The sequence below is a fragment of the Lipophrys pholis genome, assembly GCF_963383615.2.
Source record: "Lipophrys pholis genome assembly, chromosome: 7".
NCBI lineage: Eukaryota > Metazoa > Chordata > Actinopteri > Blenniiformes > Blenniidae > Lipophrys > Lipophrys pholis.
Window position 1 is genome coordinate 4,244,798 of NC_137638.1, and position 27,819 is coordinate 4,272,616.

The 27,819-nt window shown below is 42.3% G+C and overlaps 1 protein-coding gene across 3 annotated transcripts; it reads left to right on the top strand.

Annotated features, from left to right (window-relative positions):
- Window positions 1-35: 35 nt before the first annotated feature.
- Window positions 36-27,741, top strand: pnpla7b (patatin-like phospholipase domain containing 7b). Of its 3 annotated transcripts, none has more exons than XR_013935464.1 (36): window positions 36-141; window positions 1,187-1,227; window positions 1,410-1,484; window positions 1,993-2,080; window positions 2,242-2,321; window positions 2,967-3,061; window positions 3,271-3,411; window positions 4,808-4,967; window positions 6,728-6,808; window positions 7,548-7,676; window positions 8,105-8,185; window positions 8,603-8,723; window positions 8,816-8,896; window positions 10,041-10,123; window positions 10,213-10,362; window positions 10,454-10,531; window positions 10,823-11,028; window positions 11,115-11,246; window positions 11,869-11,992; window positions 12,073-12,262; window positions 12,667-12,816; window positions 15,232-15,295; window positions 16,678-16,846; window positions 16,927-17,109; window positions 17,293-17,411; window positions 19,790-19,946; window positions 20,020-20,136; window positions 20,571-20,640; window positions 21,470-21,586; window positions 22,376-22,524; window positions 22,615-22,767; window positions 22,868-22,984; window positions 23,763-23,872; window positions 24,020-24,150; window positions 25,241-25,366; window positions 26,713-27,741. XR_013935464.1 is itself a non-coding variant. In XM_080467079.1 (35 exons), exons 2-35 carry the CDS (start codon window positions 1,189-1,191, stop codon window positions 25,298-25,300), a joined length of 3,975 nt encoding a protein of 1,324 aa, XP_080323205.1. In that variant the 5' UTR covers window positions 36-141; window positions 1,187-1,188; the 3' UTR covers window positions 25,301-27,741. The 3 variants fall into 3 exon arrangements, 1 of the variants encoding a protein (XP_080323205.1); XR_013935465.1 differs by having other exon boundaries at window positions 23,763-23,847; XM_080467079.1 differs by having other exon boundaries at window positions 23,763-23,847; window positions 25,241-27,741.
- The last annotated feature ends 78 nt before the right edge of the window (window positions 27,742-27,819 follow it).

Sequence of the window (27,819 nt, forward strand, 5' to 3'; positions counted from 1 at the left end):
TGTGTGTGTGTGCAATGTGTGTAAGTGTGTGTTTACAGACTTGTTTCACTTTGCACTGGACTGAGTGTGTCCTCCTCCTCCAGTTTTTGTTGTTTTGAGGGAATCTCTCCATCTTTCAACTTCTCTGGACTGAAGCTTCAGGTAAATACCCAACAAGTTCAAATTATTTAACCTCACTTCTTGCACAATACAGTTAAATCTGTATCTTGGTGTGTTTTCTCTTCTTTTTCAAAATCTCTTTTGTGTGTTTCTGCTATTGTTTATAAAGGAAAAATAACTTAAAACTGACTTAATAGCTCCTCTCCTGTCTGAACACTGAGCTTTCCTTTTAAATAAATCCAGTTTCTGAATGAAGTTTGGCCCCAAAAAAAGCTGTAAAAATCTCAACAAGCGTCAGAAATAACTTTTGAGACTCAGTTTACCAACAAACGGTGAAGATTTTCCCCCTGAATTGACACGAATTGTGTGTTTTTGCTCAGCTGCCCGTCTGTTTTTAGAGTGTGCGCGTGTCCGTGTCTGGTTACAAACTGACCCCAGGAGGGGCTGCTGATCTTTACCCCACATTTCAAACTTCCCCACCTTCTACCCCATGATCTGCCCCGGGGAAAGAACTCGGGACTTAAAATCCCACCACCGTGATAAATGTCGCGATTACGCATTTTAAATCGATCGCTGCATATCGCGTGCCCCGCGCGGGAGCGCGCACAGCCCATTACAGCTGCATTGCAGCTCATAACCGATTACTAAAAGGTTTATTTAGACTGAAAGTGGATTGGATTTCTTATGAATGCTATTTTGGAAAAACATATAAATCCATTTCTTGTTTGAAGTTATTAAAATACATACTTTTTTTTAAATAAGCATTTCAATTGTTGGATATATGTGACTTCACTGCAGGTCTAATGCTGATGAATTCTCTACAACAGGGTGTCAAACATAAGGCCCATGGGCCAAAACTGGCTCCAATCTGGTCCGCCAAACTGTAGATTAATAAATGCTCTATAATCTGGATGTTAGCCGAAGAAGATGCTCTATAATGTAAACATTAGCTGAGGTTACTTCAGTTACTGTAACTAACTTTTAATTACTGATTAATTCCCGATTTGAAAATGTGTAAAAACATTTTTTCTTCCTCCTCGCTGATAGTTCCTTATCTTTTGTTGAGTTTCTTTGTTCCGTGTTGCAGGCATGGAGGACGATGAGGACGAGCGCTGCAGTCTTTACCCGGTGAGATTTTAATTTCCTATCAGCGGGGGATTAGTACTCTGAGATTACAGCCTCCTTAACCTTGTGTTGTGATCGACTGCTCTTCGGTAACACCTGGAGTTGGATCAGGAATCGAAGATTTATGGAAAGAGGCTGTTTGTTTGTTGATTTCGCTCTGTCAGTGTTTGTGTTCCATGTTTCAGACTGTTTTTCACCTGGGCAGCGAGCTGCGAGCTCAGATGCAGCGTTTTGTGGAGGAACGCACCGAAGCAAATCTGGTAATTTAAGAGCCGCTTTCATATCTTAACATCCAGATTATAGAGCGTCTTCCTCCCACTAACATTCAGGTTATAGAGCATCTTCCTCCCACTAACATCCAGATTAAAGAGCACCTTCCTCCACTAAATGAACAGCGAACATCTGATCTAACTAATTACTTTAAATTTAATTAACGCACTTAATTTACCTCATAGCTTTAATGAATCACATATTTTCTGTCGCTTGCAGAAACCTTGTTATCGGGGGTGAATTTCAATAATTCTTGGTCTTTTCTGTTTATTTGTCGAGCACCCAATGCCGCATAGTAAAAACGTAAAGTGTCCTAACACAGAGCCCAGTGGAACCCCCAAGGATCAAAATGCACTGAAGAGCCTGTCTGATACACATGAACTGAACCCCACTGACATGTTCCAGTAGTGACGGGTTGACTGCAGTGTTGGATTCATGTCAGTTGCTGCTTTCGTTGAGAGTTAAAACAAACAAACAGTGTGTTTGTTTTTATTGTAGTGGACGGGCGTGCTGATCGCTGCTGCAGTGACCGTCTCTGCCATCGGAGTCGTCGTCTTTCTTCTGTACAGAAGATACAAAGTGTCCAGTGAGTGTCCCTCACGCGCTCGCTCTAGGATTGTAGAAGATTGTTTATCATGAAAACTCTGTGAAAATGTCACCATTTAACTGCATTATTAGGTATTTAGATGCGATCAATGAGATTAGGCAGCCCGGTGGTCTCACACAGGTGTTTGTGGCGGTTTTCAGAGGAGGCGGCCAGCGGCCCCCACTATCGCTTCAGGAAGAGAGACAAAGTGATGTTCTACGGCCGAAAGATCATGAGGAAGGTCAGTGTCCTCCTAAAACACCACAATTGCTCATTTCTATAGGGAATAAACTCTTTTCAGAGTGTCCCATGAAGCTTTGCTGCTGCAGTGATGCAGGTGTGTGTGTATTTTTGGATTGTTAAAATATCTTTATGTCTTATTTTATATATTATATTAACATCAAATGAACATATATCACACATGTGTGGCCCATTCCACATATTTCCTGGCCCGTGTGCCAATTTCCAGAATTAATAAATGATTAGTTTGACAAATAATGACAGGATGATGGTCAGTTTAAGCACTGAACCAGTTTTATCTATTGAAATGACAAAACAAGCGTTCCAAATGAGCAGAAGTGGTTTAAAACACCTTTATTGAGGCATTAAATGACCAAAATATGACTGAATAAAGAAAATCAAACTGCTAAGAAGCATTAACTGTGAAGCATTAACTGTGAAGCATTACAAATTCAGAAGGAAAATCAGCCAAAGAACGCTGTCAAAGGTAAATTGAGGTAAACGTAAAACATCTCCAATTAAACCGTGTGAACGTGAATCGATGCAAATTGAACACAGAGATCCACATAATGGCTTAGAGACGAGATGTGTGTGACACTGTGTGGTGTGTGTGTGTGTGTTTGTGTGTGTGTGTCCCCCATATCAGGTTTCCACTTTGTCCTCCGGTCCTCTGAACAACTCAAACTCGGCGTCCCGGCAGAGGGTGAGGAAGAGGACCAAAGTCCTGTCGATCGCTCGCAAGTGAGTGTGTTTTCCTGAACTCACTGGTGTACATACATAAATCATCAGAATAATCTCACTTCGGGGTTTCGCCCTGCTGGACTTTTATCACCGGAGATAAGCACACTCAGTCACAAATCCCTGTGTGTGTGTGTGTGTGTGTGTGTGTGTGTGTGTGTGTGTGTGTGTGTGTGTGTGTGTGTGTGTGTGTGTGTGTGTGTGTGTGTCAGGATCCTGCGTATCCGGAGGGAGCCCCCCACCCTGCAGCCCAAGGAGCCCCCGCCCTGCCTGCTGGAGGCCGACCTGACGGAGTTCGACGTGCAGAACTCTCACCTCCCGTCCGAGGTGCTGTACATGCTGAAGAACGTCAGGTCAGCTTCCCACACGGCGACGCCAAAATGTCTTTATCGATCCGCCGCCGTCTCAGTTTCAACATTTGCAAACAACGTCTGGATCAGGGGGCGTGGCCAGCCGGTTAGGGACCGAGAGCCACAAAAGTGACGGTGGTACTGCAAAGAGCCACTTCTTACAAATGTGGGCTGACAAAAGAACTTCCTCTGTCACACAGACATGAAATGACATAAAGTGAAATACATACACAATGTATGATACATTCCCGTGTGAAAGTTAGACAACAGTTGGCAAGGCCTGGATTTACAGCATTAACGGGAATATTTTCATCCCCTCAGTTCACACAAATGAGCAGGGACGGTCTGCAAATTGTTAAACCGCTCAGACAGTGAAGACGGATATCACAAACCATATCTCACTATCAAACCAAGTGTTGTAGTGTGATGAAGTGAAGCTGCGGGGATTTTGGTGACACTGAAGTGAACACCCGTCACGTTATTACATATCTTTGTCTTCACTTTTGCAGCGGTTTGTAATTTGCAGACGGTCCCTGCACTCATGGCACGGCCGTCTGAACAATGTTGTTTCTGCTGCGCCAAAGACTTTTTGACTTTTTTCATTGTTGTATATTGTGTTAGTGTAACGTGGTGCAGATCATCCGCTGCTGGAGTTTCCCTCCCACAGTCCAGAAGCGTTGAGTTGAGGTTAACCGGTGACTCTGAACGTCCTGGAGGTTTTGAGTGTGTGTCTGGTGCGTGTTTGTGTTGTGATGGACTGATGACCCGCTCACTGTGTCACCTGACTTCACCCACAGTCATTTGACACCAGCGTCACTCGGGAAGAAACATTTTCATTTCTGACATTTGTTGTTAAATCTATTTATTTATTTATTTTGCTTCTCGTCTCACATTCGTATGCAACGCAGAGGTCATGTCGTATCCTCGTTTTTCTTTCTGCTTTTCATTTTAATCAAGCGAAGAAGAAGAACAGTTTCCTTCATTTCAAATACGGCGACTTTACTGCAGAAAATGTGCACGTTTTCCTCTGCCAGAGCAGCGGATGACCAATGTTCAGCATCCAGGAAGTGTTTCTTTAAGGTTCTGGGCTCAAGAACCCATAGTAGTGATCAGTTGGTGGAAGGATATTCTGGTCTCAAATTCTCCGAGTTAACAATTTAATTCAGTTCAGTTTTATTTCTTTAGCGCCAAATATAACACAGTGATTTCAAAGCACTTCTTTGGAGAAAAGAAAAAACGATTCTACGTGAACAAACATGGAAGACGGCGGAAAGGATAAACTTCCTTTAACAGAGAGGAAACCTGTTTCTTTCTATTCTCTGTTGTTTTCTTCCCCGCGATTGAAACGACAATAATCAAAAAATCCAAACACTGTCTTCTGTCTCCGCTGCGCCTCCAGGGTGCTCGGCCACTTCGAGAAGCCTCTCTTCCTGGAGCTGTGCCGCCACATGGTGGTCATCCAGCTGCACCAGGGGGAGGCGCTCTTCAGACCCGGAGACACCGACGACAGCATCTACGTGGTCCAGGACGGCCGCCTGGAGCTGTGCATCCACGAGAGCGTGAGGCCTCCTTTACAACACACGTGTTAAACGTTTGTTATGTTCTGGGGAGTGTGTTTACATGGTGATGGGGCTCGGAGCCGCTGAAGAGTTCTTAAGATAATGCAGCTCGTGTAAACAGGGAAAACGCAAACTTTTGAAAATGCTACAACTCCGTCACCGAAGAATATTATACTTAGCTAATGATCATAATCTTATACTAAAAGTTTTGCCATTAAACTTCTATGCGAGTTCGAGGACTAAAATGCTGGAATAGAGTGGGAAAAAACCATAAAAAAAATAAAAATACATTTTTAAAAAGTTATTTTTAAAAAAGTTTATTTTTTAAAAGAATTAACATAAAATAAAATGCTAGAATAGAGTGAAAAAAAACATAAAAAAAAAGCTAAATAAAATTTAAAAAAGTTTTTTTTAAATAATTACCATAAAATAAAATGCTAGAATAGAGTGAAAAAAATTTTTTTTTTTAAATGTGAAAAAAAAAAAAACTTTTATGAAAGCTAAATAAAAGTTAAAAAAAAAAAAATTATTGAAAAAAAAAAATAATTATTAAAAAAAAAAAAAAAAAAAAAAGTAGAATAGAGTGGAAAAAACTTTACAAAAAAGTAAATTTTTTAAATAAATAAAATAAAATGCTAGAATAGAGTGCCTTTGTTCAAAGTGCTGAAGTAATGTGTGGCAACCTGTGTCTTATCAGGACTCCATAATCACTGAATCTGCGGTGTGATACAATCAAGGCCACAACATAACTCTGGACAACAATATTTTCTCATGTGAAATAATAGAACCTCTTTTCTGGCTGGCAATAAGGTGTCAATTTTCAAATTGATCAATTGTGTAAATCCCAGCTTGCTGTCGGTGGGTTTTCCCAAAACCTCCATGAGAAACTTTGCAAACGGAAATCGGGCACTCCGGGTTGTGTCATTTTGTTTCTACGACGTTTGGAGGGTGTTTGATAAATGGTAAGACGCATCTCGCTGCCTTGAGACTTATTTAGAAAACCAAGTTCAGGATCGAAGGACCGGGAGGAACCACCGGCCCTAAGGCCGGGTTCCAACAATTTGGTGCCGTGACCCGGATTTGAACCGGGGTTTCTGCAGTGTAAACAAGGAAAATCCGACTTTTTGAAAACACCGTGACTCTGTCTCCATATAGATGAACAAAAATGCTACTTTTCTGAAACGTTAAGAATAAGAACAATGTTTCCTCCGTCGTGTGATGGAGGAAACTCTTGGGTAGTTTTATTTTGACAGTCACCGACATAACAATCCAACTTGGCTGTCTGTCCCCTAGAATGTCCATATTGGGCTCTGTTGCATGTGTGTGTGGTTTCATTACAAAAACAACCTACAGCGCCAACTTGTGGCCTGACGTACATTGTTTTCAGTGTTTCTGCCTTTTCTGTGTAAAAGTACATTGTTTTTATAACCTTTCTGGGCAAAACGCTAAACGTTTATGAAAGTAAAATATAAAAATGGTGCGTTTTCACTTTAAATGAAAGTGTGAATTTATAAACTTCACTACACAACCAGCTGAGATAATCAAGTTAGAAAAACCTAAACTACGTGGAAATATCAAATTAATAAAGTTTTACATTCAGATCACGTTTATTTGGACGAATCAGCTTTGAGGCTGCTCCTGTCTCTGTGAATAAATAATACTTTAAATAGAAATAATAAATAATAACAAAGGATGGAGGTGAGGTCGTGACATCACAGGGGGGGGTCGTGCATTGAGACGTGGTTGTTTCCTCGCCGCAGGACGGGACGGACGCTGTGGTGAAGGAGGTGCTGACCGGAGACAGCGTCCACAGTCTGCTCAGCATCCTGGACAACATCACCGTACGTCTGCAGCCTGTCGCCGGTCTTTGTCTCGTAGCTGCAGGACGATGCACACTTAAGTTTTATCAGACATGCAGGATTGTACGTGTGGTGTTCAGGGATCGTGGTAGAATTTAACGGTACCATATTGAAAGAAATTGACTGAAAGGGTAAATTTTCCTTTAGAAAATGTTTAGGAACACAAATGAAAGAGGAAACAAATCAAAATAACGAAATGAACCTTCAGTCTTTTTAGGAATAACTCAGACTTTTTCATCTTTTGGAATTTTATTAAGCTATTTTGAAATTTTTAAGCTTTTTACAGTCTTCTATAGTTGTAAGTTGTAAAATCAAAGTCTTCCAAATGAACCCACTTAACCTCTTTTTAACTACAATCAAAAAAAACGTTAAACTCGTAGGGTTTATTGTTTATCTGATATCAAGATGGACTCGTATTTGTTGTTAAATAATTTGTGATTTTTTTATTTATTTACTTTATTTTCTAATTATTTTGAAGTTTTCAGCCAACAATAGTTACAGGAGGCGTTTCGATCCTTTAATCTCTCTCATATTTTAGATTAGATATTCTATCTCACAAATATAGGCAAGGAAAATGTCTTTATATGGCAACATTCAAACATAAAGCAGTTCACAGTGCTTTCATGGAAAAGTAACACCTTTTTTTTTTTTTTTGTTTATAAATTTTCTTAAATTGCTTGTAAAGTGCCACCGTTTGTTCACCCGCTTTCCCGTGTTTCAGGGTCACCCGGCGCCGTATAAGACCGTGTCTGCGAGGGCGGCGGTGCCCTCGACCATCCTGCGTCTCCCAGCTGTGGCGTTTCAGGCCGTCTTTGAAAAATATCCAGAAACTCTGATCCGAGTCATCCAGGTGACGTAGAAGGAGAATTAGAAAGCGTCTTATTTATCATCCGAGTCATGACTCGCATGGAACGAGAAGAGAAAATCTTAATATGTTAACGTTTATCATTTGAATGGGCAAAAATGGAAATATATTTCATTTGAATATAATTTATAAAATTTAATTAGTTCACTCTTTTTATTTTTTATATATTTTTTTTAATTTGATTAGTTTTTTTCAATATTGTTTATTTTATTCCTTTTTTTTTTTAGATTCTTTTGTTTCATATTTTTATATTTTTTAATTTCCATTCTCATATTATGTTTTTCCAGGACAGTTGTCATTACTGCTTTTTTTGTCACTTTTGTTTTAATTCTGCTTCATTTAAAAAAAAAAAAAAAAGACTCTTTTTATTAATATTATTATTATTGTCATTAAAATTCCTTCCTGTCCTGCAGATAATAATGGTGCGTTTGCAGAGAGTGACCTTCCTCGCCTTGCACAACTACCTGGGCCTCACCACTGAGCTCTTCAACCCGGTACTGTGCACCTTTACACTGTACATGTAGATGTTGCATGCAGGTGCATTACAGCAAATGCTATTTAGCAACAACATGATAATTCCAGTTAAAAGTAGTTCTGAATAGTTTTTTGAGCAGATAACAAATTTTTTTTAACACACAGTACTTTTTTTTTTCTTGTAATTAAGTCCAATTTAAGGAAAGGTAGCTATTCCACTTCTGCTAAAAAAGCCTTAAAGTCACTTTTCATTTATGTAAATCTTTGAATTTCAGTGTAATTTTGCGAATCTTCTTGTTTCGATCTCTTTTAAACACTTTCTCTAACCTGCCTCAGGTAAAATATTCAGGAACTGTGTGAAATCACGGTAAAGTGTTGCTTCTTTGACGGTTTAAAATGAGTGGAGGACTTGACGGTGAAGCGTTGGTGTGCCGCAGGAGAGTCAGGCGATCTCGTTGGTGTCCCTGGCGAACGTCCTGGCCGAGACTCACCCTCACAAAAACCTCCGGCGCCAGCCGTCGCACCCCGACGATCTGGGCTCCGACAAAGCAGACGCAGGTCAGAAATCGCCTCCGCACGCCGTCACCGTGACGCCTTCGCCGTCGTGTGTTTTTAATCTGCCATCGTCTTTTATTCTGGGGACGTTCCAGCGGAGAGGTCCAGCCTGTCTGAGATGTCCTCCATGAAATGCAAGAAGTCTCGCTCTCTGTCCACCCCGATGGCTGTGACAAGTAAACACTCCCATGATGCATTGCTGCAAACCTCCACATTGAAATGAATCTCTTTAAGACTGTGGCTGTAGATGATGGTTAAACTTTTTTTTTATGCCGTTATTGTTAATATTGTTGATTTATGATCAAAAATTCAGCTTAACTGAAGCATCTTTAATGAAAACCTGCATCTCGTTGTGCTTCAAAAAGCCAAAAGAACAATGAAAAGTAAACAAAGTGAAACTGATTCCTTTATCCAATATAAATGAGTCAAAAATGTGGTATTAATAATATTACCAGTAGTGGTAAATCATTTAACATGGGGTGATCAATAAATCTGAAATTCAAAGTTCTTCACAAATAATTGTTAATATTAATTAATTATACTTATAATTGTATTCCTGACATGTCAAATACATACAGAAGGAACAAAAAAGGTATTTACCCTAATTGTATAGATACACACACACGTGCACACACACTAACACACATTTATGTATATATTCGTACATACACAAATATATATATACACAACTATTTATGTATTATAGTTATATATAAATGTGTGTGTATCTATACACTATTACTATTGCAAGAACACATCATCTAACCTGTCGCATGACGGTATACACGTATATCTATATCTATGTATACAGTATATCTATCAGTAGGTATAGATCTATAGATGTATAAATATAGCTCTATAGATCTATATATAGCTCTATAGATATAATGTCGTCTAAGATAAATGATGGAGCACATGCACACAAGGAACAGCTAAATTTTACAAATAGAATAATTCAATAGACTGGATTTACAAATACGTGGTAATAGTTAGTGATGTGAACGGTAAAATAATAAAAGTGAGATAAAAAGTGTGCTTGTAATTTAAAATGCAAATGTACAATGTAAATTCATATATGTACATTGACAAGTGTAGAATTAATGATAAAGGAAAAACAATACATATGAAATTTATATATGAAACCAAAACAACAAGATTGATCAAAGTTTGAGTCATAAAACTTTACATTTATGTGTTGGAACTGAAAATTACAACTCAAGAGGCAAAAAGTTAAAAAGAAAAGGATTTAAATGATCAGCCTCTCTTTGCAGGATTAAGATAATTTGGGATTAGAAGTGATTTTGTGTGATTTTCTTCCAGGCGAGATGTCTCTGGACCTGAACAGAGTTTACGAACGAGCTCGAGTTTCCAAAGACGAGACGGGGCCTCAGAGTCCCGTGAAGGTTCCTACAAACAAGTCCTGCCATTCTCCGTTTGTCTGGTTGAAGAGCGAACGTCCAGGCGTCTCACCGGGACGTTTCTGTCTCCTCAGTCCATCCTGAAGAAGATGGTCACCATGCAGCACGCCCCCTCGGCCGTTTACCACTACAGCGACGCGGGAGCAGAAAACATCCACTACAACAAAGTCAACGCCATTTTCGAGGCCGCCAAAAAGGACCTGCTGCAGGTCATCCAGATCGAGGTATCCCACAATGCAACACTCCTCCTGCACTGACGGTCGGTGAGGAGGAAGGACGTGGTGGAGTACAGTTTTTTTTCTTCTTTGTATCCAGAACCCGAGACTCCTGGAGGGGAGGGTGACTCTCCGTCAGGTCAAGGCCGGGACCATCGTGGCTCATCAGGGAGACCAGGTCAGTCTGGGGGGGGTTGGGGGGGGGGGGGGGGGGGGGGGGGGGGGGTTGAAACTCAGAACTCTTTCTGCTGCTCTGATTTCTGCTTCTGATGCGACATTTCATCATATTATACTGTAGTAATGGAGGTTTTTCTGTGGCACTCCATACACTGACATCTAGTGGTCACACGTGGTATTTACCGTTGTATTTTCGATACATTTAAAATCGCTACTTAATATGCAGTTCCACATTTGGTCACATTACAACCACAAATGTAAACGTGCCGACGCTCTGGGTGGAACTTGGCAGGACACCAGCGTGGAGTTCGTCATCTCGGGTTCGCTCCACGTCTACCAGCGCATGATCGACCGCGAGGAGGAGAGCCTGCTGTTCGTGACGCACCCCGGCGAGATGGTGGGTCACCTGGCCGTGCTCACCGGGGAGCCGCTCATCTTCACCGTGCGGGCGCAGAGGGACTGCACCTTCCTCTCCATCTCCAAGGCCCACTTCTACGAGTACGCCGGACGAACGTTTCCCGTGAGTCGTTCTCCCCCGCCGCCGCCGCCACTGATGTGAAAAAACCGTTTTACACGCTCTGCAGGATGATGCGCGAGGAGCCCGGCGTGGTTCTTAACGTGGCGCACACCGTGGTGAGGAGGGTCTCGCCGTTTGTCAGGCAGATCGACTTCGCTCTGGACTGGATGGCCGTGGAGGCCGGACGAGCTGTTTACAGGTAATCCAATGAAAAGTACGAGCATCTTCCTCCACTAACATCCAGATTATAGAGCATCTTCCTCCCATTAACATCCAGATTATAGAGCATCTTCCCCATTAACATCCAGATTATAGAGCATCTTCCTCCACTAACATTCAGATTATAGAGCATCTTCCCCTAACATCCAGATTATAGAACATCTTCCCCCCACTAACATCCAGATTATAGAGCATCTTCCTCCTCTAACATCCAGATTATAGAGCATCTTCCCCCCATCAACATCCAGATTATAGAGCATCTTCATCCACTAACATTGCGATTATAGAGCATCGTCCTCTAACATCCAGATTATAGAACATCTTCCTCCCACTAACATCCAGATTATAGAGCATCTGTCTCCACTAACATCCAGATCAAGAGCATCTGTCTCCACTAACATCCAGATTATAGAGCATCTTCCTCCACTAACATCCAGATTATAGAGCATCTGTCTCCACTAACATCCAGATTAAAGAACATCTTCCTCCCACTAACATCCAGATTATAGAGCATCTGTCTCCACTAACATCCAGATTATAGAGCTTCCACAAAGAGACGCAACTAAAGTTCTCCTCCATTTCTTTTGTACGTGTCTTCTCAGACAGGGAGACAAGTCGGACAGCACCTACATCGTCCTCAGCGGCCGGCTGCGCTCCGTCATCGCGAAGGACGATGGGAAGAAGGAGCTGGCGGGGGAGTACGGTCGGGGGGATCTGATCGGCGTGGTGAGTGGTGGCGCCGCAGTGAGTCCGCCCGGCGGGACGCCAACGCGTACAGACTGAGACCCTTTTGTCCTCCCGGGCAGGTGGAAGCGCTGACGCACATGAACCGAGCCACCACCGTGCACGCCGTCAGAGACTCGGAGCTCGCCAAACTCCCCGAGGGGGCGCTGAACTCCATCAAGAGGAGGTACCCGCAGGTGGTCACCCGCCTCATCCACCTGCTGGGGCAGAAGATCCTCGGCAACATGCAGCAGGTCAGCGGGCCTCTGGCAGGTAATCACATACTAACATGGAAATAGTAACATTTTCATCGTGTACTCTGCGACACAACAGGGATCATTTTAATTTGAAAGGTTATTCTGACACTGTTTTACCAATCCGACCCACTTAAAGATGAAGTCGGGCTGTATTTGGCTCCTGAATTAAAATGTGTTTGACTTCCCTGATTTAGCTGCGATAAGTCTCATGTTCATTCTTATTTTAAACTCTTGAAACGTCCTTCAATCACGCTGACTTGTAATTTTAAAGTATTTTGACGACTGCGTTATAAAGGGTTAGATGTGGTGTAACGCTTCACTCCCTCACAAACATTGTCCACTGAGATTATTGGAAGACAATGTCCAGATTAAAGTCCTGTTAACCAACCCAGTGACCTGAAGCTTTGTCCCGCCCTCCAGGTCGCGGTCTGGGTCTGCACACGCCCACCAGCAAGTGGGATTCTGGGAATCCGGCCACCAACCTCTCCACCGTGGCCATCCTGCCCGTGTCCGACGACGTCCCGCTCACAGCCTTCAACCTGGAGCTGCAGCACGCGCTGAGCGGCATCGGTACACACACACACACACACACACACACACACACACACACACACACACACACACACACACACACACACACACACACACACACACACACACACACACACACACACACACACACACACACACACACACACGATCTAAATGTAACTCAGCTTTTTTATACATTTATTTTCATTAATAATCCTTTTTTATTTATTATCAGATCTGACTTTAATGGATGAAACATTCAAAGTGGTTTCTTCTTTTTAGGGGTATATACAAGGTGATTATATTTTAGTCTAGAGGCAACACCTGAAGTGTGTGAAAACTTCTTGAACTTTTTTATAAATAAGGTTGTGAGCACTAGGGCTCTTATCAGCCCTCCCTCTGTAGGCATGTCTAACTATGTCTCTTGCTCAGCTTTATTTTGTCAGTTTGAGCCTGTCACACTCTCTAACTTGGAAAAGGTGGTCAGTCAAATGAAGCCCGCTGGTTCACCGTTTGATCCTATTTCCCCACGCCTGTTCAAAGATGTGTTTCCCACAATAGCACCCTTTGCTTTGCATTGCGTTAATGGTTGCTTGGCGAATGGGGCGGTGCCTGCAAGTTTCAAACACGCTGTTGTTCAGCCATTAACTAAAAAACCGGGCCTAAATTCTAACGACCCTTCTAATTTCCGCCCCATTTCCAAGCTCCCATTTTTGTCCAAAATTTTGGAGAAAATTGTTTTCATTCAGATGAAGTCATTCTTGGATGAACATGAGATCCCAGAGGTTTTTCAGTCTGGTTTTAAGAACCTCCACAGTACTGAGTCAGCTTTATTAAGGGTGTTTAATGACATTTTAATGTTGAATGATTCTGGCCATACTGTGGCTCTGGTGCTGTTGGACCTAACTGCTGCGTTCGATACAGTCGATCATGAAATCCTCCTGTATCGCCTTGAAAATCTGGTTGGCATTCGGGGATGTGCCTTAAAATGGTTCAGAACCTATTTAACAGGGAGGAGTTTCTGTGTTAAAGTTGGGGATTGTGTTTCCTCCACAGCCCCTCTGTCGTATGGAGTACCGCAAGGGTCCATCCTTGGTCCTCTCCTGTTTTCATTATACCTGCTCCCGCTAGGATCTGTTCTCCGTAGATTTGGGGTGTCATTTCACTTGTATGCGGATGACAGCCAAATCTATGTGCCCCTGAAGCGTGAGAATGCTTTCAGTGCCACTCAACTTTTCGAGTGTATTGAAGCAATCAAATCCTGGATGTCTGCTAACTTTTTACATTTTAATGACAGAAAGACTGAAGTCCTCCTAGTGGGGCCGAGCACTTCTGGTACTGCCGCCCCGGTGAACCTAGGATCGCTGACACAGTTTGTCAAACCAACTGTTTCTAATCTGGGAGTAAAGATGGATCAACAGTTTAAATTTGACAAACAGATCAGTGCTGTGGTGAAGGCGAGTTTTTTCCATCTGAGGCAACTCGCAAAGATAAAATCCTCACTTTCAAAACATCATTTTTGAAATCCTGATTCATGCTTTTGTCACGACACGGCTGGACTATTGCACCGCCCTGTACACCGGCATCAGTCAGTCCTTACTGACACGCCTGCAGCTGGTTCAGAACGCTGCAGCGCGCCTTTTGACTGGCTCACGAAAGCATGATCACGTTTCACCCATTCTCTCTTCTCTGCACTGGCTCCCAGTACAATTTAGAATTGTTTTTAAAATTCTGTTATTTGTTTTTAAATGTCTTAATGACCTTGCCCCTCGTTACCTGTCCGACCTGCTCGTGTCGTACTCCCCAGCACGTTCACTCAGGTCAGCTGACCAAGCGTTGCTTTCGGTCCCCCAGACGCATCGCAAACTAAGAGGAGACCGAGCGTTTTCTGTGGTTGGTCCCAAACTGTGGAATGAGCTTCCTCTGTTCATTAGACAGGCTGACTCCCTTCATGTTTTTAAATCACATCTCAAAACACGCATGTTCTCCTTGGCTTTTAACCAGTGTTGAAGTGGACTTTTACTGCTATAAGTGTATTCTGTGCTGCCACTGTATTGTTGTATTTATAATTGTATTTTTATATTGTTGTACAGCACTTTGGTCAACTGAGTTGTTTTTAATAGTGCTTTATAAATAAAAATTGGATAGTCATAGTTTTACTAAAATCTTCACCTTTTTCTTGATTAATTTCATCTTTGATTGATTGTTGCAGTTTTTTGTGAACTTTGCTTGTTGAGTTATTTTTTTTTTCGAGATACAATCACACATATTCCAGCAATATTAATGATTAAAAATAGAAACGGGGGGGGGGGGGGGGGGGGGGGGGGGCTTTAAAGAAGTTAAATGCAAATAAATGAAAATGAGATTAATACATGAATAAAGAAGTGCGCTCACAGCCAGACAACATTCAATCTTTATTGAATGAGGCATCGTTGAAACCCGTTTTGTTTTCAGGCCCGACTCTCCTCCTGACCAGTGACATCATCAAACAGCGCCTGGGCGCTGCGGCGCTGGACAGGTACGAAACGGAGCCTGAGTTGTACGACGAGGCCTTTTTATGTGGGGCTGACGCTCAGCTCCAGGTGTTACGCAGAGTTCTGCGTCGTAACAGAAACAAGAGGAACGTGTTCATGTTTACATTGTTCCCTGCACACGTGGTTTCATTACAAAAGCAGACAACAGCACCCCCTAGTGGCTCAACGTGATAACTACATTGTTTTCAATATTTCTGCCTTTTCCATGTAAATGGTTCGTTTTCAAAACGTTGACGTGTAAACGCCAAAGAAAAAGGGAAAAACAGATGCATTTTCTCAGGATATGATTTGAGTTTCGCTTTCATGATTTCAACATGCATATTTCTTCTTTTTGATTTTCAGGAAGTAAGAGTTACTCCTTTTGCTGGAAATCAGACAGAATATCTGCAAAAACAAAAAGGCTGCGCTGCATCAGTGACGATTCCGCAAGAAGCAAATTCAGCTTCATTTAAAGTGTTTCTGATATTCGTCTAGTTTCTATTAAACTGGAAGCTTTTAGGTTCACAGCAACATGTTTGACAAGTAAAACAAGACTGAAAGCTTATTTATTTGATTGAGTTTAAAGGTTTTAAAGTGTTTTGACATACTTTTGTGTACAGTTCTCTCTTTCGGTGACAAGGATTTTATGTTTTTAGCTTCTGTTTTCTAACAAGTCAGATGTTGTCATGGTATGAATACTTAATCGAGACCAAACATAAGAACCGTGGGCCAAAACTGACCCATAAGATGCTGCATTCTGGCCAAACCACCAAGGAAATTGGAAACATTTCAAAGAAAACATAGATTTTTATTTTTATTTTTAGAAATTAAGAGTGGCGACACAACACATTTGACACAGGTTTTTTTTTTTTTGTTTGTTTACTCCTCAATCCGTAAGTTGTTTCTGTTCTTTCCAATAATGCGCTGCTAAAATAATTTATAATTACATTATAGAAAAATGCCCAAAATGATAAATAAATTCCAGTCTGGTCTCATCGTATCATAAGCATAGTCAACTAATCTGCACCTGCAGTTTTGCTCCATGTCCTCTCACAATCAAAATGCTTTTTAAATCCAGCTGTAACATTATGACCACTGGTTATCTTCTTCCTAGTTGGTTTTATGTATCAGGCATCAAATGAACATTTCATCCTCAAATTTGATGTTAAAGAGTTCTTCACAGTTCTTGTGGGTCTTCTCGGTCTGTAATGTTGAATATTTGTCCAAAGTGGCCCAAGCAAACTTCTGTAGACGTTCATGTCGGTTCTGGATGTTGTGACTGCAGGAAAATACAAGGCCTGAATATATTAGGCAGGTGGTTGTAATGTTGTGGCCGACCCGTGTTACTTATTTGTACGGGGGATTCACTCACACGTTTCTCTCAAAGTGTCCACGAGTACCGCCTGTCCAGTTGGCTGGGCCAGCAGGAGGACATCCACCGGATCGTCCTGTACCAGTCGGACCCCGGCCTCACGCCGTGGACGCAGCGCTGCATCCGCCAGGCCGACTGCATCGTCATCGTGGGCGTGGGCGAGCAGGAGCCGGCCGTGGGCGAGGTCAGTGAGACCGGAGTCTAAACATACATCTGTCCTCTGTGAGGTAACAGCTCTTCTTCCTCCTCCTCTTCTTCCTGCAGCTGGAGCGGATGCTGGAGAGCAGCTCGGTCCGGGCCCAGAAGCAGCTGGTGCTGCTGCACCGGGAGGACGGCCCTCCGCCCAGCGGCACCGCCGAGTGGCTCAACATGCGGAGCTGGATCTGCAGACACCACCACCTGTCCTGCCCCCGCAGAGTCTTCTCCCGGAGGAGTTTACCCAAGCTGGTGCGTCGGCGGCGGCTGAGGGCGGCTCGCACCGGCTCCACGAGAGGCCTCATGTCGTGTGTGTGTGTGTGTGTGTGTGTGTGTGTGTGTGTGTGTGTGTGTGTGTGTGTGTGTGTGTGTGTGTGTGTGTGTGTGTGTGTGTGTGTGTGTGTGTGTGTGTGTGTGTGTGTGTGTGTGTTTCAGAGGGAGCTGTACCAGCGTGTGTTTGAAAAGTGTCCAGATCGTCACTCGGATTTCTCCCGGCTGGCCAGGATCCTGACGGGAAACAGCATCGCCCTGGTGCTGGGAGGAGGAGGAGCCAGGTAGAGCTGGAGACCCATTCATCTACACACCATCACATCTTGTCACACAGTGTGTGAGAGTGTGTGTCACTTAAGTTTCATTGATGGACACTAAACTATTGATTGATTTGATCCACAATGCAGTGTCACTATTTAAAGCATGGTTCTCAAATATTTGTCCACGTGGGCCAAAACTGTGTCTTTTTCCATAAAGTTTCCTTATGTTGCTGGATTTATCTACTGGGGATTGCAGTTTAGCCGCCATCACACAACACTGGGGCCTGAGCTACTTTATTAAAGATTAACAAGCAAAACGCAGCAAATTATGGAAGATTCATTTAAATGGAGTAAAACTCAAACATAGCGTACTGTTCAAAGTGCAATAATTTTTCTCTCAAATCTTCAACATATGATTTTTAATTAAATGGAAATGTTTAAATGATAGTACTTTTTGTGTGCGACTTGTCTAAAACAGTTCAAGATAAGTATGCTTCCATTGAAATTGAAATGCTTCCATAAAATTGATTTTAAAAAATGGTAAAATTGGTAAAATTGCAACAACAAAAAAAAATCAAGGAGTAAAACAGCTAAAATTACAAAAAACATTGTAAAAAAAACAACATATATATATATATATATATATACATATATATATGTTGTTGTTTTTTACACATTTTTTACACATCGGTCTTATTGTGTATACATATATATATACATATATATGTATACACAATAAGACAGATTAAAAGGGTATGAATCCTGGCGTCATGATGTATTAAATATCTAAAATAAGAAACTAAATAGTGCTGTTACGTCAACTCAGACTAAAGAATCCTTACAGCAAAAGACATTGAAGAAAATGAAGCAGCTCACTCTGCTGCAGCCAAACAAAACATCATAAACCGGTTTTAATATGCTATAAACAAACAAACGCTAAAGTCTATTAATAGGAACACTATTTACACTAAATATCCAGTGGAAGCCACTTCTTCTCAATGTTTGTATCAGGGTTGTAGTCCTTGGGGAGTCCTTAACAATAACAATCTAAATTTGACTGAACTGGGTCGCAAAGCATGTCAAGAAACAACTAACAAAAGAACCAGGCCCAGAGAAACGGTTACATTCTGCTTTAACTCCAGTCTGCCACCAGGGGTCACTGTTTGATTTCACATTCAGAGAAAAGATTCACTCTTCTAAACCAGGGGTGTCAGACACAATTTAGTTCACAGGCCACATACAGCCTAATTTCATAATAACCTTTAAATTTAAACTTTAAAGGTCCCACATTATACAGTTTCTCAACAGTTTCCCATTAGTGTCAGAGGTCCTACAACATCGTATTTAAAGGGAATTTCCGAAAATCCAGCCTTGTTCCTGAATTTCAGCCGGTCTAAAAGTCCCTCGCGTGAGCTCTACTGAGAACATCCTGCTTCTGTGTCTGTACCTTTAAATGCTCAGTAGCTGTGTTTGTCCACGCCCCTCTACAGTCACGCTTATAAGGAGAAAATATGGCACCTGCCCATAATTTCAGAGGGCAGACCTCATCTACCTGTGGTATCCATGAAGGGAAAATCTCTGATTTGCCTGTATGAGCACACAGTCACTGAACAGTGGAGCGAGTATGTGAGGGAGATATCAGACGTTCTTCACTTCACTGGAGACACATATTACTGTTCGAAAATCATTATAAAGGACATTTTGCATCATATGGGACCTTTAAAGTTTTTCTTTGTTGTGATGCAGAGAGATGAAAATGTCTATATTTTGACAAAAACAAACAATTGTAAACAGAAAATGACTACAATCTCAACATAAAGCCAATTTTAGATGAAACCTCCATCTAAACTCTCCAGAAAACTTCTCTTACCGCTGTTGCATTATGGGTGTTTTTTACAGTTTTACTCTGACGGCATGGCTTTGAGGCTAATGCTAGTTTGCGAGCTTTCATGGCAAAATCACCGATACCTCAGCCCGGGTCTCAGTGTTTTTGATGCGTCGCTACTTCTAACGAAATTAGATTTAAAAATCAATGTTTTCTTGGGAGTTTTAACCATTTTCTTGGTGGTTTGGCCGGATCGGCGCCTCTTGTGGGCGGTTCTGGCCGACAGGTCTTATGTTGGACACGTAATATTTTTTTTTTCTTCTTTTAAAATAACACTAACGTTCATGTGTGTGTATTTTTGTGCGTGGGCTGTAACAAGTGTTTCTCTTTGATTGATTTCTCACTGCTCTGTCTCATCTTGGAGCTCTAGTAAAGGTAGGCTGATCCTGAGAGCATGTTGAGCTCCTGCAGTACTAAATACTAACAGCAAATACGTAAAAGACTCCAGAAGATATTGGAGAGGCCTTCTTCAGCTGTAGAGCTAACCTTAACCCTAACCCGCCCCTCCCCCGTACAGGGGCTGCTCTCAGGTGGGCATCCTGCGGGCGCTGAACGAGTCGGGGATCCCCATCGACCTGGTGGGGGGAACCTCCATCGGCTCCTTCATGGGGGCGCTGTACGCCGAGGAGAAGAGCAACAGCCGCATGAGGGTCCGGGCTCGAGAGTGGTCCATGGTGGGTGGAAGTGGTTCACGATTAAAACACTCATTTCTCTTTCTTTCTTGAAATAATCCAACCTGTTCTTCAGGACATGACCTCCCTCTTCAAGAAGATCCTGGACCTGACCTACCCCGTCACCTCCATGTTCTCCGGAGCCTCCTTTAACTCCGGCGTCAACGCCGTCTTCAAGGACAAACAGATCGAGGTGCGTTCAGGGGCCGTCGGAAAAACGGCCTCTCTTCAGGAGGACAGAAATAAGCAGTAATCTATTATTGTTACAAGTTCCTTTTTTTTTTTAATCTGTTGGGTTAAAAAAAAAATTACTGAAAATATGACCGTATTTATATACTCATATGTATTTATTTGTATCATACTAACAGTCAGAACATACTGAGTTGATTATTTTAGTTCAACCAAGTTACATCCGTTAGTGGGACGAGATTCGGCTCCTTCAGCTGATCATGTGGTGAGCCTCATCTCCTGTCTTTGGCTGCGTGAGTCATTATATTTAAATTTAAAAGTGTGAGCAGGTGGTTGATTAAAATCTTTTAAAGGTTCTTAACTAAGTCTGTTAATTCGATACGAACCACCAGTTGGTGTAATAGTGTCTGATTGTTTCTGTTTTGGTCGCCTCTGCAGGACCTGTGGCTGCCGTACTTCAACATCACTACAGACATCACCGCTTTCGCCATGAGGGTTCACACATACGGTGTGCGACAGTGTTTTTATCCCTTCCTTATTCAGATTCACTTTCATAATGAAGCCTGAGTTCAGTGAAAGAACGGATGAAAGAGACTCTGTCATCTGTCAACAGCCTCAATTTGCAGACGTCTGTCTTAGAGTACATTAAGTATATTTATCCTTTTTCTTCACGGAAGCTTCCGTACAGAATGTGGTGAGATGAGCTCCCCCTGCAGGCCTCGAACCCCTTGGACCCCCCCCCCCCCCCCCCCCCCGAGATACGCAAATACGAGTTCATGGTTTATTGATAGATTTTTTTTTCCATCAATACTTTTATAGAAAATATTATATATGGCACATCAAAGACGGAACATTTTAGGATATTTCAGGCAATAAAAATATGACTAATAAATGTCACAAAAATGTCAAATAGAGCCAAACTTAGCGTTCTTTTCATGTTAACACAGAAGGTGAACAAATCTACATAAAGAAATAAATTCATAGAAGGAAAAAAAAAAGTAGAATTCAATTTTTTTTTTTTTAATAATTCACAGGAAAAATGAAATAGAAATTTCTATTTTTAAGAAGGACATAACATTCCTGAGCCAATGAAGTATTTACTCTTAAGAAGAATGTGCCGTGTTACTCATAATGAAGTGAAAGCGAAAACATCCAACTGGTCATAACTGTTCGAAACTTCTGGACGACCAAATCTGGCAACACGGGCAGAAGCTCAATCTGGAAACGGGTTTAATGCTAAATCGTAGATGAGGGGAGAAGATGAAACTTGATGGATCTGAAAAACTGTTTCTAGATTATAAGTCAAGATGGTTCATAGTTCAGGTCTTCATGTGCAGGTTCGTTGTGGCGGTACGTCCGGGCCAGCATGTCCCTGTCGGGCTACCTGCCGCCGCTCTGTGACCCCAAAGACGGACATTTACTGATGGACGGAGGATACATCAACAACCTTCCAGGTGAGGAAACGCACAAAGAGGCAGCGGCGGCGGAACTTTTTGAAAATGCTCGGTTCTCCGTGCTGAGTAGACGACGGTGGGAAGGTTGCGACGGCGTTTACGCCCCAACGACATGGAAAATAGATGAATATATTAGATTACTGGTGTGGTGTCAAACTAAACCGTCTCAGGACGGTTTGGACCAGCTCACGTCTATGGGCTGGTGAGAAAGTCTCAGGAATCTTACGTTTATATCCTGAATCCAATCACAGTTATCACAGTGTGATGAGAGAGAGAATCTAGACACTACTTAAAGGGCTGCCATTTACAAACTAAATCCCACGTTATCAATGTCTTGCATTTGAGGTTTTACATGAAACGGCTGATATGAGGATTAAGCGACCAGACGCCGTGCTCTCGCCTAACAGGAGATCGAAGGATGCTTAGCACTAGTTGGGGGCGTTATCTCGAAATCAGCATCACAGCTGTACGAGCACTGTGCTTTCTTTATAATGTCTTTTTTTAATGGATAGTTGATCAGTTTTGACCTTGGTAGATCTGCCCACATTTCTGTCTGTTTTATGTTTCTCTGTATTTTATTCTATTTCATTCTTTACTTATTTATGTTTTGTCGAATTTCCTATCATGTCACGTAACGGTGTACTGGTATGACAATATTCAATCCTTTGTACTTGATTAGAAATATTACAAACTCTTATTTAACATCCATCATTATGAGTTAATCCTTTATCTCACACAGCTTCTTAACATCACTTAACAGATAACGGTCTTTGTTTGTTTTCTCTCCAGCTGACGTGGCTCGCTCCATGGGGGCCAAAGTGGTGATCGCCATCGACGTCGGCAGCCGGGATGAAACCAATCTGACCAACTACGGCGATCATCTGAACGGCTGGTGGCTGCTGTGGAAGAGGTTGAATCCGCTGGCCGAGAAAGTCAAGGTACGGCGAGTCCGTCTCAGTCACACACGTCTCTCGATGGCGGCGGGTCCCGGCGGCGGTCCGTGACGCTCTCTGTCGCCGACCCTCCAGGTCCTGAACATGGCCGAGATCCAGAACCGGCTGGCCTACGTGTGCTGCGTGCGTCAGCTGGAGCTGGTCCGAGACTCCGAGTACTGCGAGTACATCCGGCCGCCCATCGACCGCTACGGCACGCTGGAGTTCGGCAAGTTCGACGAGATCGCTGTGAGACAAACCCCCTCCCCCTCCCTCCCCCTCCCTCCGCCATTCTGTCCCCGCTCTGCTCTCTGTCTGAGTTCACCCACCGTCCGGCTCTCTGGCGCAGGAGGTGGGATACCAGCACGGGAAGACGCTGTTCGAAGTGTGGCAGCGCAGCGGCGTGGTGGACAGCATGCTGAAGGACCGCCGCCAGGAGGAGTTCCACAAGACCGGGACCGGCCACGTGAGTGCAAACGGACCGGCGGACCGGCGGGAAACATCTCGCACACGTCTCAACATCATTTAGACCTCGTGAAAGTGAATCTACTTTGCATTTTTCATTTCAGAAAATATTTTTGAAGCAGTGTTCGTTTCCTCAGAAACAGCAGAACAGGATGTAGTGGGCATGTCAGACCATGAATCATTAGATTATTACTCAATGAAACCTTAAATGTATGCACAGTAATACAATTTGTTCTGTCTTTACAGCGGAGAATAAAACAGATTCAGTTATTTTAATGGTGGTTTCATTCAATTGAATGCCCTTAAATCATGGACTGATTGTCTAAAAAGTAACGGCGAAGCTTTATAAGGAGTCAAAATGGAGTCATTTTAAAAAATTGGTCAAAAAATTGGAGCTGATATGGAGTAAATTAAACTTAAGCCACAAAATACCAGAAAAGGTATGTTAAAAAAAACAACAACTAAGTGAGGCAGGAGCATATGTGGGGAAACAGCAGTAACATAACAACTTATAAGGATGTTTAAGTTTGTGAAATAAGTCTCAAATATTTAACGTTTAAATAAAATTATGGGGGAAGTCTTGTGTGTGTCCTGAACCTCTGATCAACTGAAAAGTTTATTTCAGACATGTGGGCACAAATGAGATTATTCGAGACAATAACAGCAAAATTAAATAAAAACACCCGAGAAAAAAAATTTACATAACAAAGCAAAGCAAAGCCAAGAATGAGTAATCAAAAAAACAAACCTTTGATCGACTGCAGCTGTGTGTCTTTCAGGTGGTCACGTGTCCGAACGCCTCCTTCACGGACCTGGCGGAGATCGTGTCGAGAATCGAACCCGTCAAGGCGGCCGTAGTCAACGGTCAGTTCACAGCACATCAGCACCGGTGCCACTTTTTTTAAAACTACATTCTACTTGTATATTACAAGAACGAGCACTAACCCGTTTACCGCCGCACGCTCTCTGGTGTCGGCGCGGATATTGAGACATATTAAGGCCCTCGGCGCTCCCGCTCTCTCCCGTTTCCCTCCAGAGGAGCTTTCCGATGAGTACCAGACGGATTACGACGAGGAGGCGGTGGAGAGCGCGCTGTCGGACTTCGAAGCGTTCGCGCAGGGCAGCGAGCAGACGGAGGGCGAGGAGACGGCGGACACGGCTGAAACGGTGCGTGACGGTGACCAATAGATTCAAATTTATACCCTTTAAGAATTTACTGAGGCCTCCTTTATTTATTATTGAACCTATTTATTCTCTGTTTTGACTTATTCCTGCACTGCATTTTCGGCACCTTATTTTATCTCGGGGATCTTTAAGTTATTCTATCTCAGATGCTTTTTGTGTATTTCATCATTGACCCTGCATCTAAATTTCATTCTGCAGTGCATCTCTGATGTAAATTGTCAGAATGACAGTAAAAGCTATCTATCTATTAATTTACGCAGAATTTTCTTGTGAAAAATCAAAGCTTTCATAGTGTTTTGGATGTTTGTTCACAAGACAACGGTGCTGGGAGACACTGAAAAGGAGCTGATCGATGACTTTAATGGTAAAACATAGCTATCGTGGTGTTTTAAACTGAAAATCATTTGGTTTATGACCGCTTACTCTGTCACAATAACAGCCCGCGCTTCATTTTCAGTCACATTTGCCCCAGAAACTGTTTAAAAACACCAGACTCCATTAAAAAAGAGTGCAATTTATTTCACAGGAACTATTGTTATTATTCTTTTAAGTATTATTGCCTGACTCTTTTGATTAGAAATTCACAATAACAACAAATAAATCAATAGTTTTCGGCATTAAAACATCAGCAAGTGTGGTAAAACTCTCTGTTTCTTTCAAAGGAGTCTGGTGGGTTTTTTTTTTTAAAAGAGAAGAAAAGAGAGATGGTAAAAGTTTCACTTCCTGATTGGAAACAAATGAAGAGATTAAGTGTTTAAACTATTCAAATGTATCATGCGCTTCCAGTAATACTGACTTTTAATAAAGTTGTACTACTTTTAGGAGCTTAAATACACAAGAACATGTTTACATTTTCTCCTTTCAATAAATTCCTCATACAGCTTCATACAAAGGAAATAGAAGGCAGTAAATGTGAGCTTCAGTGTTGATTCATCCTGCACATGTGAGACGCGTGTTATAATGTGAACAAGATCGTTCTCCTAGAATGATCTTTGTGTCTCAAAATAATCAGGAATATACAGTCAGAATCAGGAAGATAAAATGTACGTATTTGTGACGTTTTCCTGGGCAGGACGAAGACATTCAGTTTCGACATCGGAGCCGGCCGAAGAGGCGTCCTGTTGACCTCTGACCTCTGAGCGCCTGCCGACCCCCGGCTGGCTGTCGGCCTCAGCGGGACGATTCACACTGCCTTCAGGTGACCAGCAGCCGAGAGGTCAAAGTTCAGCCACGGCCCGGCTCCATCTTCTCTCCCTCTTTAACATCAAACTGGAAGTTTTCCCGTTAGAAAAAAAAAAGTTTTCTGTTTTCACTTGAAAACGTTGTCATGTGAACGCCATTTATAAACCCCACTTATACCACATTTCAAACACACTGGAAAGTACGCGGACATTCTAGTGGACAGACGACCAAGTTGGATCGTTATCACAGTAACTGTCCACTATAAAACCACCAGGAGAATATGGACTGGGAGCCGTGACACTCTGGAGAAAAACGTTGCTGCTTATGTCTATCAACTGAGCATGTGCGGAGGAGCTATTTTCCATGGCTGTGGTGAGCATGTGCAGTAGCAGCGTTTCCGCCGCCAACTCAGGACTGAGCCCGAACGTTTTCAGAAAGTCTTGTTTTCACCGGTTTCCACAGAGACGGAGCGTTTTCTAAAAGTTGTGCTTTCAGTGGCTATCTACGTACTGGGCTATGTGTACTGTACAGCCTGTAGCCTGTAGCCGGAGGGACCGAGCTCGCTGTGTGCCGCCACACGCTTAAGCTCCCTGTGCATGAGCGTATCAGTCATGTTTAGCATGTAGCATCGCTAGTGTGTTAGCCCTGAAACTCTTTAGCATGTAGCATCGCTAGTGTGTTAGCCATGAAACTCTTTAGCATGTAGCATCGCTAGTGTGTTAACCCTGAAACTCTTTAGCATGTAGCATCGCTAGTGTGTTAGCCCTGAAACTCTTTAGCATGTAGCATCGCTAGCGTGTGAGCCCCGAAACTATCCATCCATCCATTTTCTCCCGCTTATCCGTTTCCGGGTTGCGGGGGTGGCAGTCTGAGCACTGTCACCCAGATCACTTTGCACCAATAAGAACCTTTCCTGCGGGTGGTGAGCCCACGGGAAGAGCCCCGAAACTCGTGATGGCCAAACGAAGCTTCATGAATCACTTTCTTTATCTTCTGAAGCCACTAGATGGCACTGTCTGTTCAACAAATGTTTAAAAGCACACTACATTGCCAATCTTTCAGTCTCTATATTCAAAACCAGTAGTGCCCTCTGGTGGGGTCAGAAAATAAAGAAAGTGGTTCACGAGGCTTCATGAAGCTTCATTTGACCATCACTACCCGAAACTCTCTAACATGTAGCATGTAGCACGGCTCAGCATTACATGCTGAGCAGCGAAACTACTGAGCAACATCGTTCTAACTCTGCAGGTCCAAATGTCTCTGGTGATTAAGTTGCTGTTGTTGTACAAACTCTCCTCTAGATGTTTTGGCAGAACATAGTTTACCGTCTGTCTTACTTTTATCATGTCATTACTTTTAAAGAATCTCCAAACCGTGACATCGCTGGTCCTCTTTTGCGTTCCTGTGTGCGACGTTGCTGACGCATGACGCCGCGTAGTACTCACCGGTTTGTATCTGGGATCTTCTACAAGTACAAGTATTCCGTGCAGTATTGAACCTGATACTGTTACTAATGCGTCCCTGCTTCACAGTTCGGTCAAAGTCAATAGAATAAATAAAATGAAGGATCCTTTTGTAAAGCTTTTTTTTTGGGGGTTTTTTTAGAGCAGGAAGAGGGTTTCTTTTTCTGGAATTTACATTTTTTTTCAGGAGAAAAACATTTTTTATTGAAATATCGCATACAGTTTTACATAGAAATACAAATTTGAACTTTTCTTCTTGATTTTTGTGTGAAATATTGCAGATTTTCTTTCTGTGTTTTGGACTCAATTTAAGGGAATATCATGAATTTTTAAGGTACTGTAATTACATTTATGGTATTTTGACTGTATGCCAAATGTCAAAACGTGTCGATTTGTCAGTATGTAAAGGTTAACACGCCTGTTTCCTGCTGTATTCTTTAACCATTAAGAACTTATCATTGTCAATTCGTAGATATTTGTAGGTGACCGTGAAGGGTTAAACTAGCACTTCAGCTCAAGCAATTAAGCTCAAACAGGAAAGTTCAGCTTTATCAATCTGAAATATATGAAGCTTTTCTTGTTCAATTTTTTTTTTTAATCTTCAAAAAATAAAAATACAGAATCTTAAAACATTAGAATTTGAAATATGTTCTTGAACTAGAGGCCGTGATTATTAGAATGTAAACTCTTGACTGAAAGGGAAAATAGCGCCGTCGTTTTGAGTGTATTAGTGTTCCTGTTGATTTAATATCGTGTTTAGAGTTTTAAAGAGGGCAGACACCACTACGTTTATGCTTTGCCTGTGAATGTCTTTGTGTTTCTTCATTTCCTTGAGATGTACTTGATATGAAACCTTGTAGGAATAACTTATTACATGGAATGGGTGAGAGTGAAGGTCACTGAGGTCAAATAAAACAACTGAAACTCGAAACCCGTTTGTAGTTTTTTTCTGGTTTGTGACTTGATGACGTGCTCTGGAAACTCTGTGTGTGTGTGTGTGTGTGTG

Coding starts and splice junctions, on each gene's coding strand:
- pnpla7b (XM_080467079.1), top strand. CDS start 1,189: ATGGAGGACGATGAGGACGAGCGCTGCAGTCTTTACCCG. Junction 11,993..12,072: donor GGGGGGATCTGATCGGCGTG/GTGAGTGGTGGC, acceptor CCTCCCGGGCAG/GTGGAAGCGCTGACGCACAT. Junction 24,151..25,240: donor CGGCGGACACGGCTGAAACG/GTGCGTGACGGT, acceptor TTTCCTGGGCAG/GACGAAGACATTCAGTTTCG.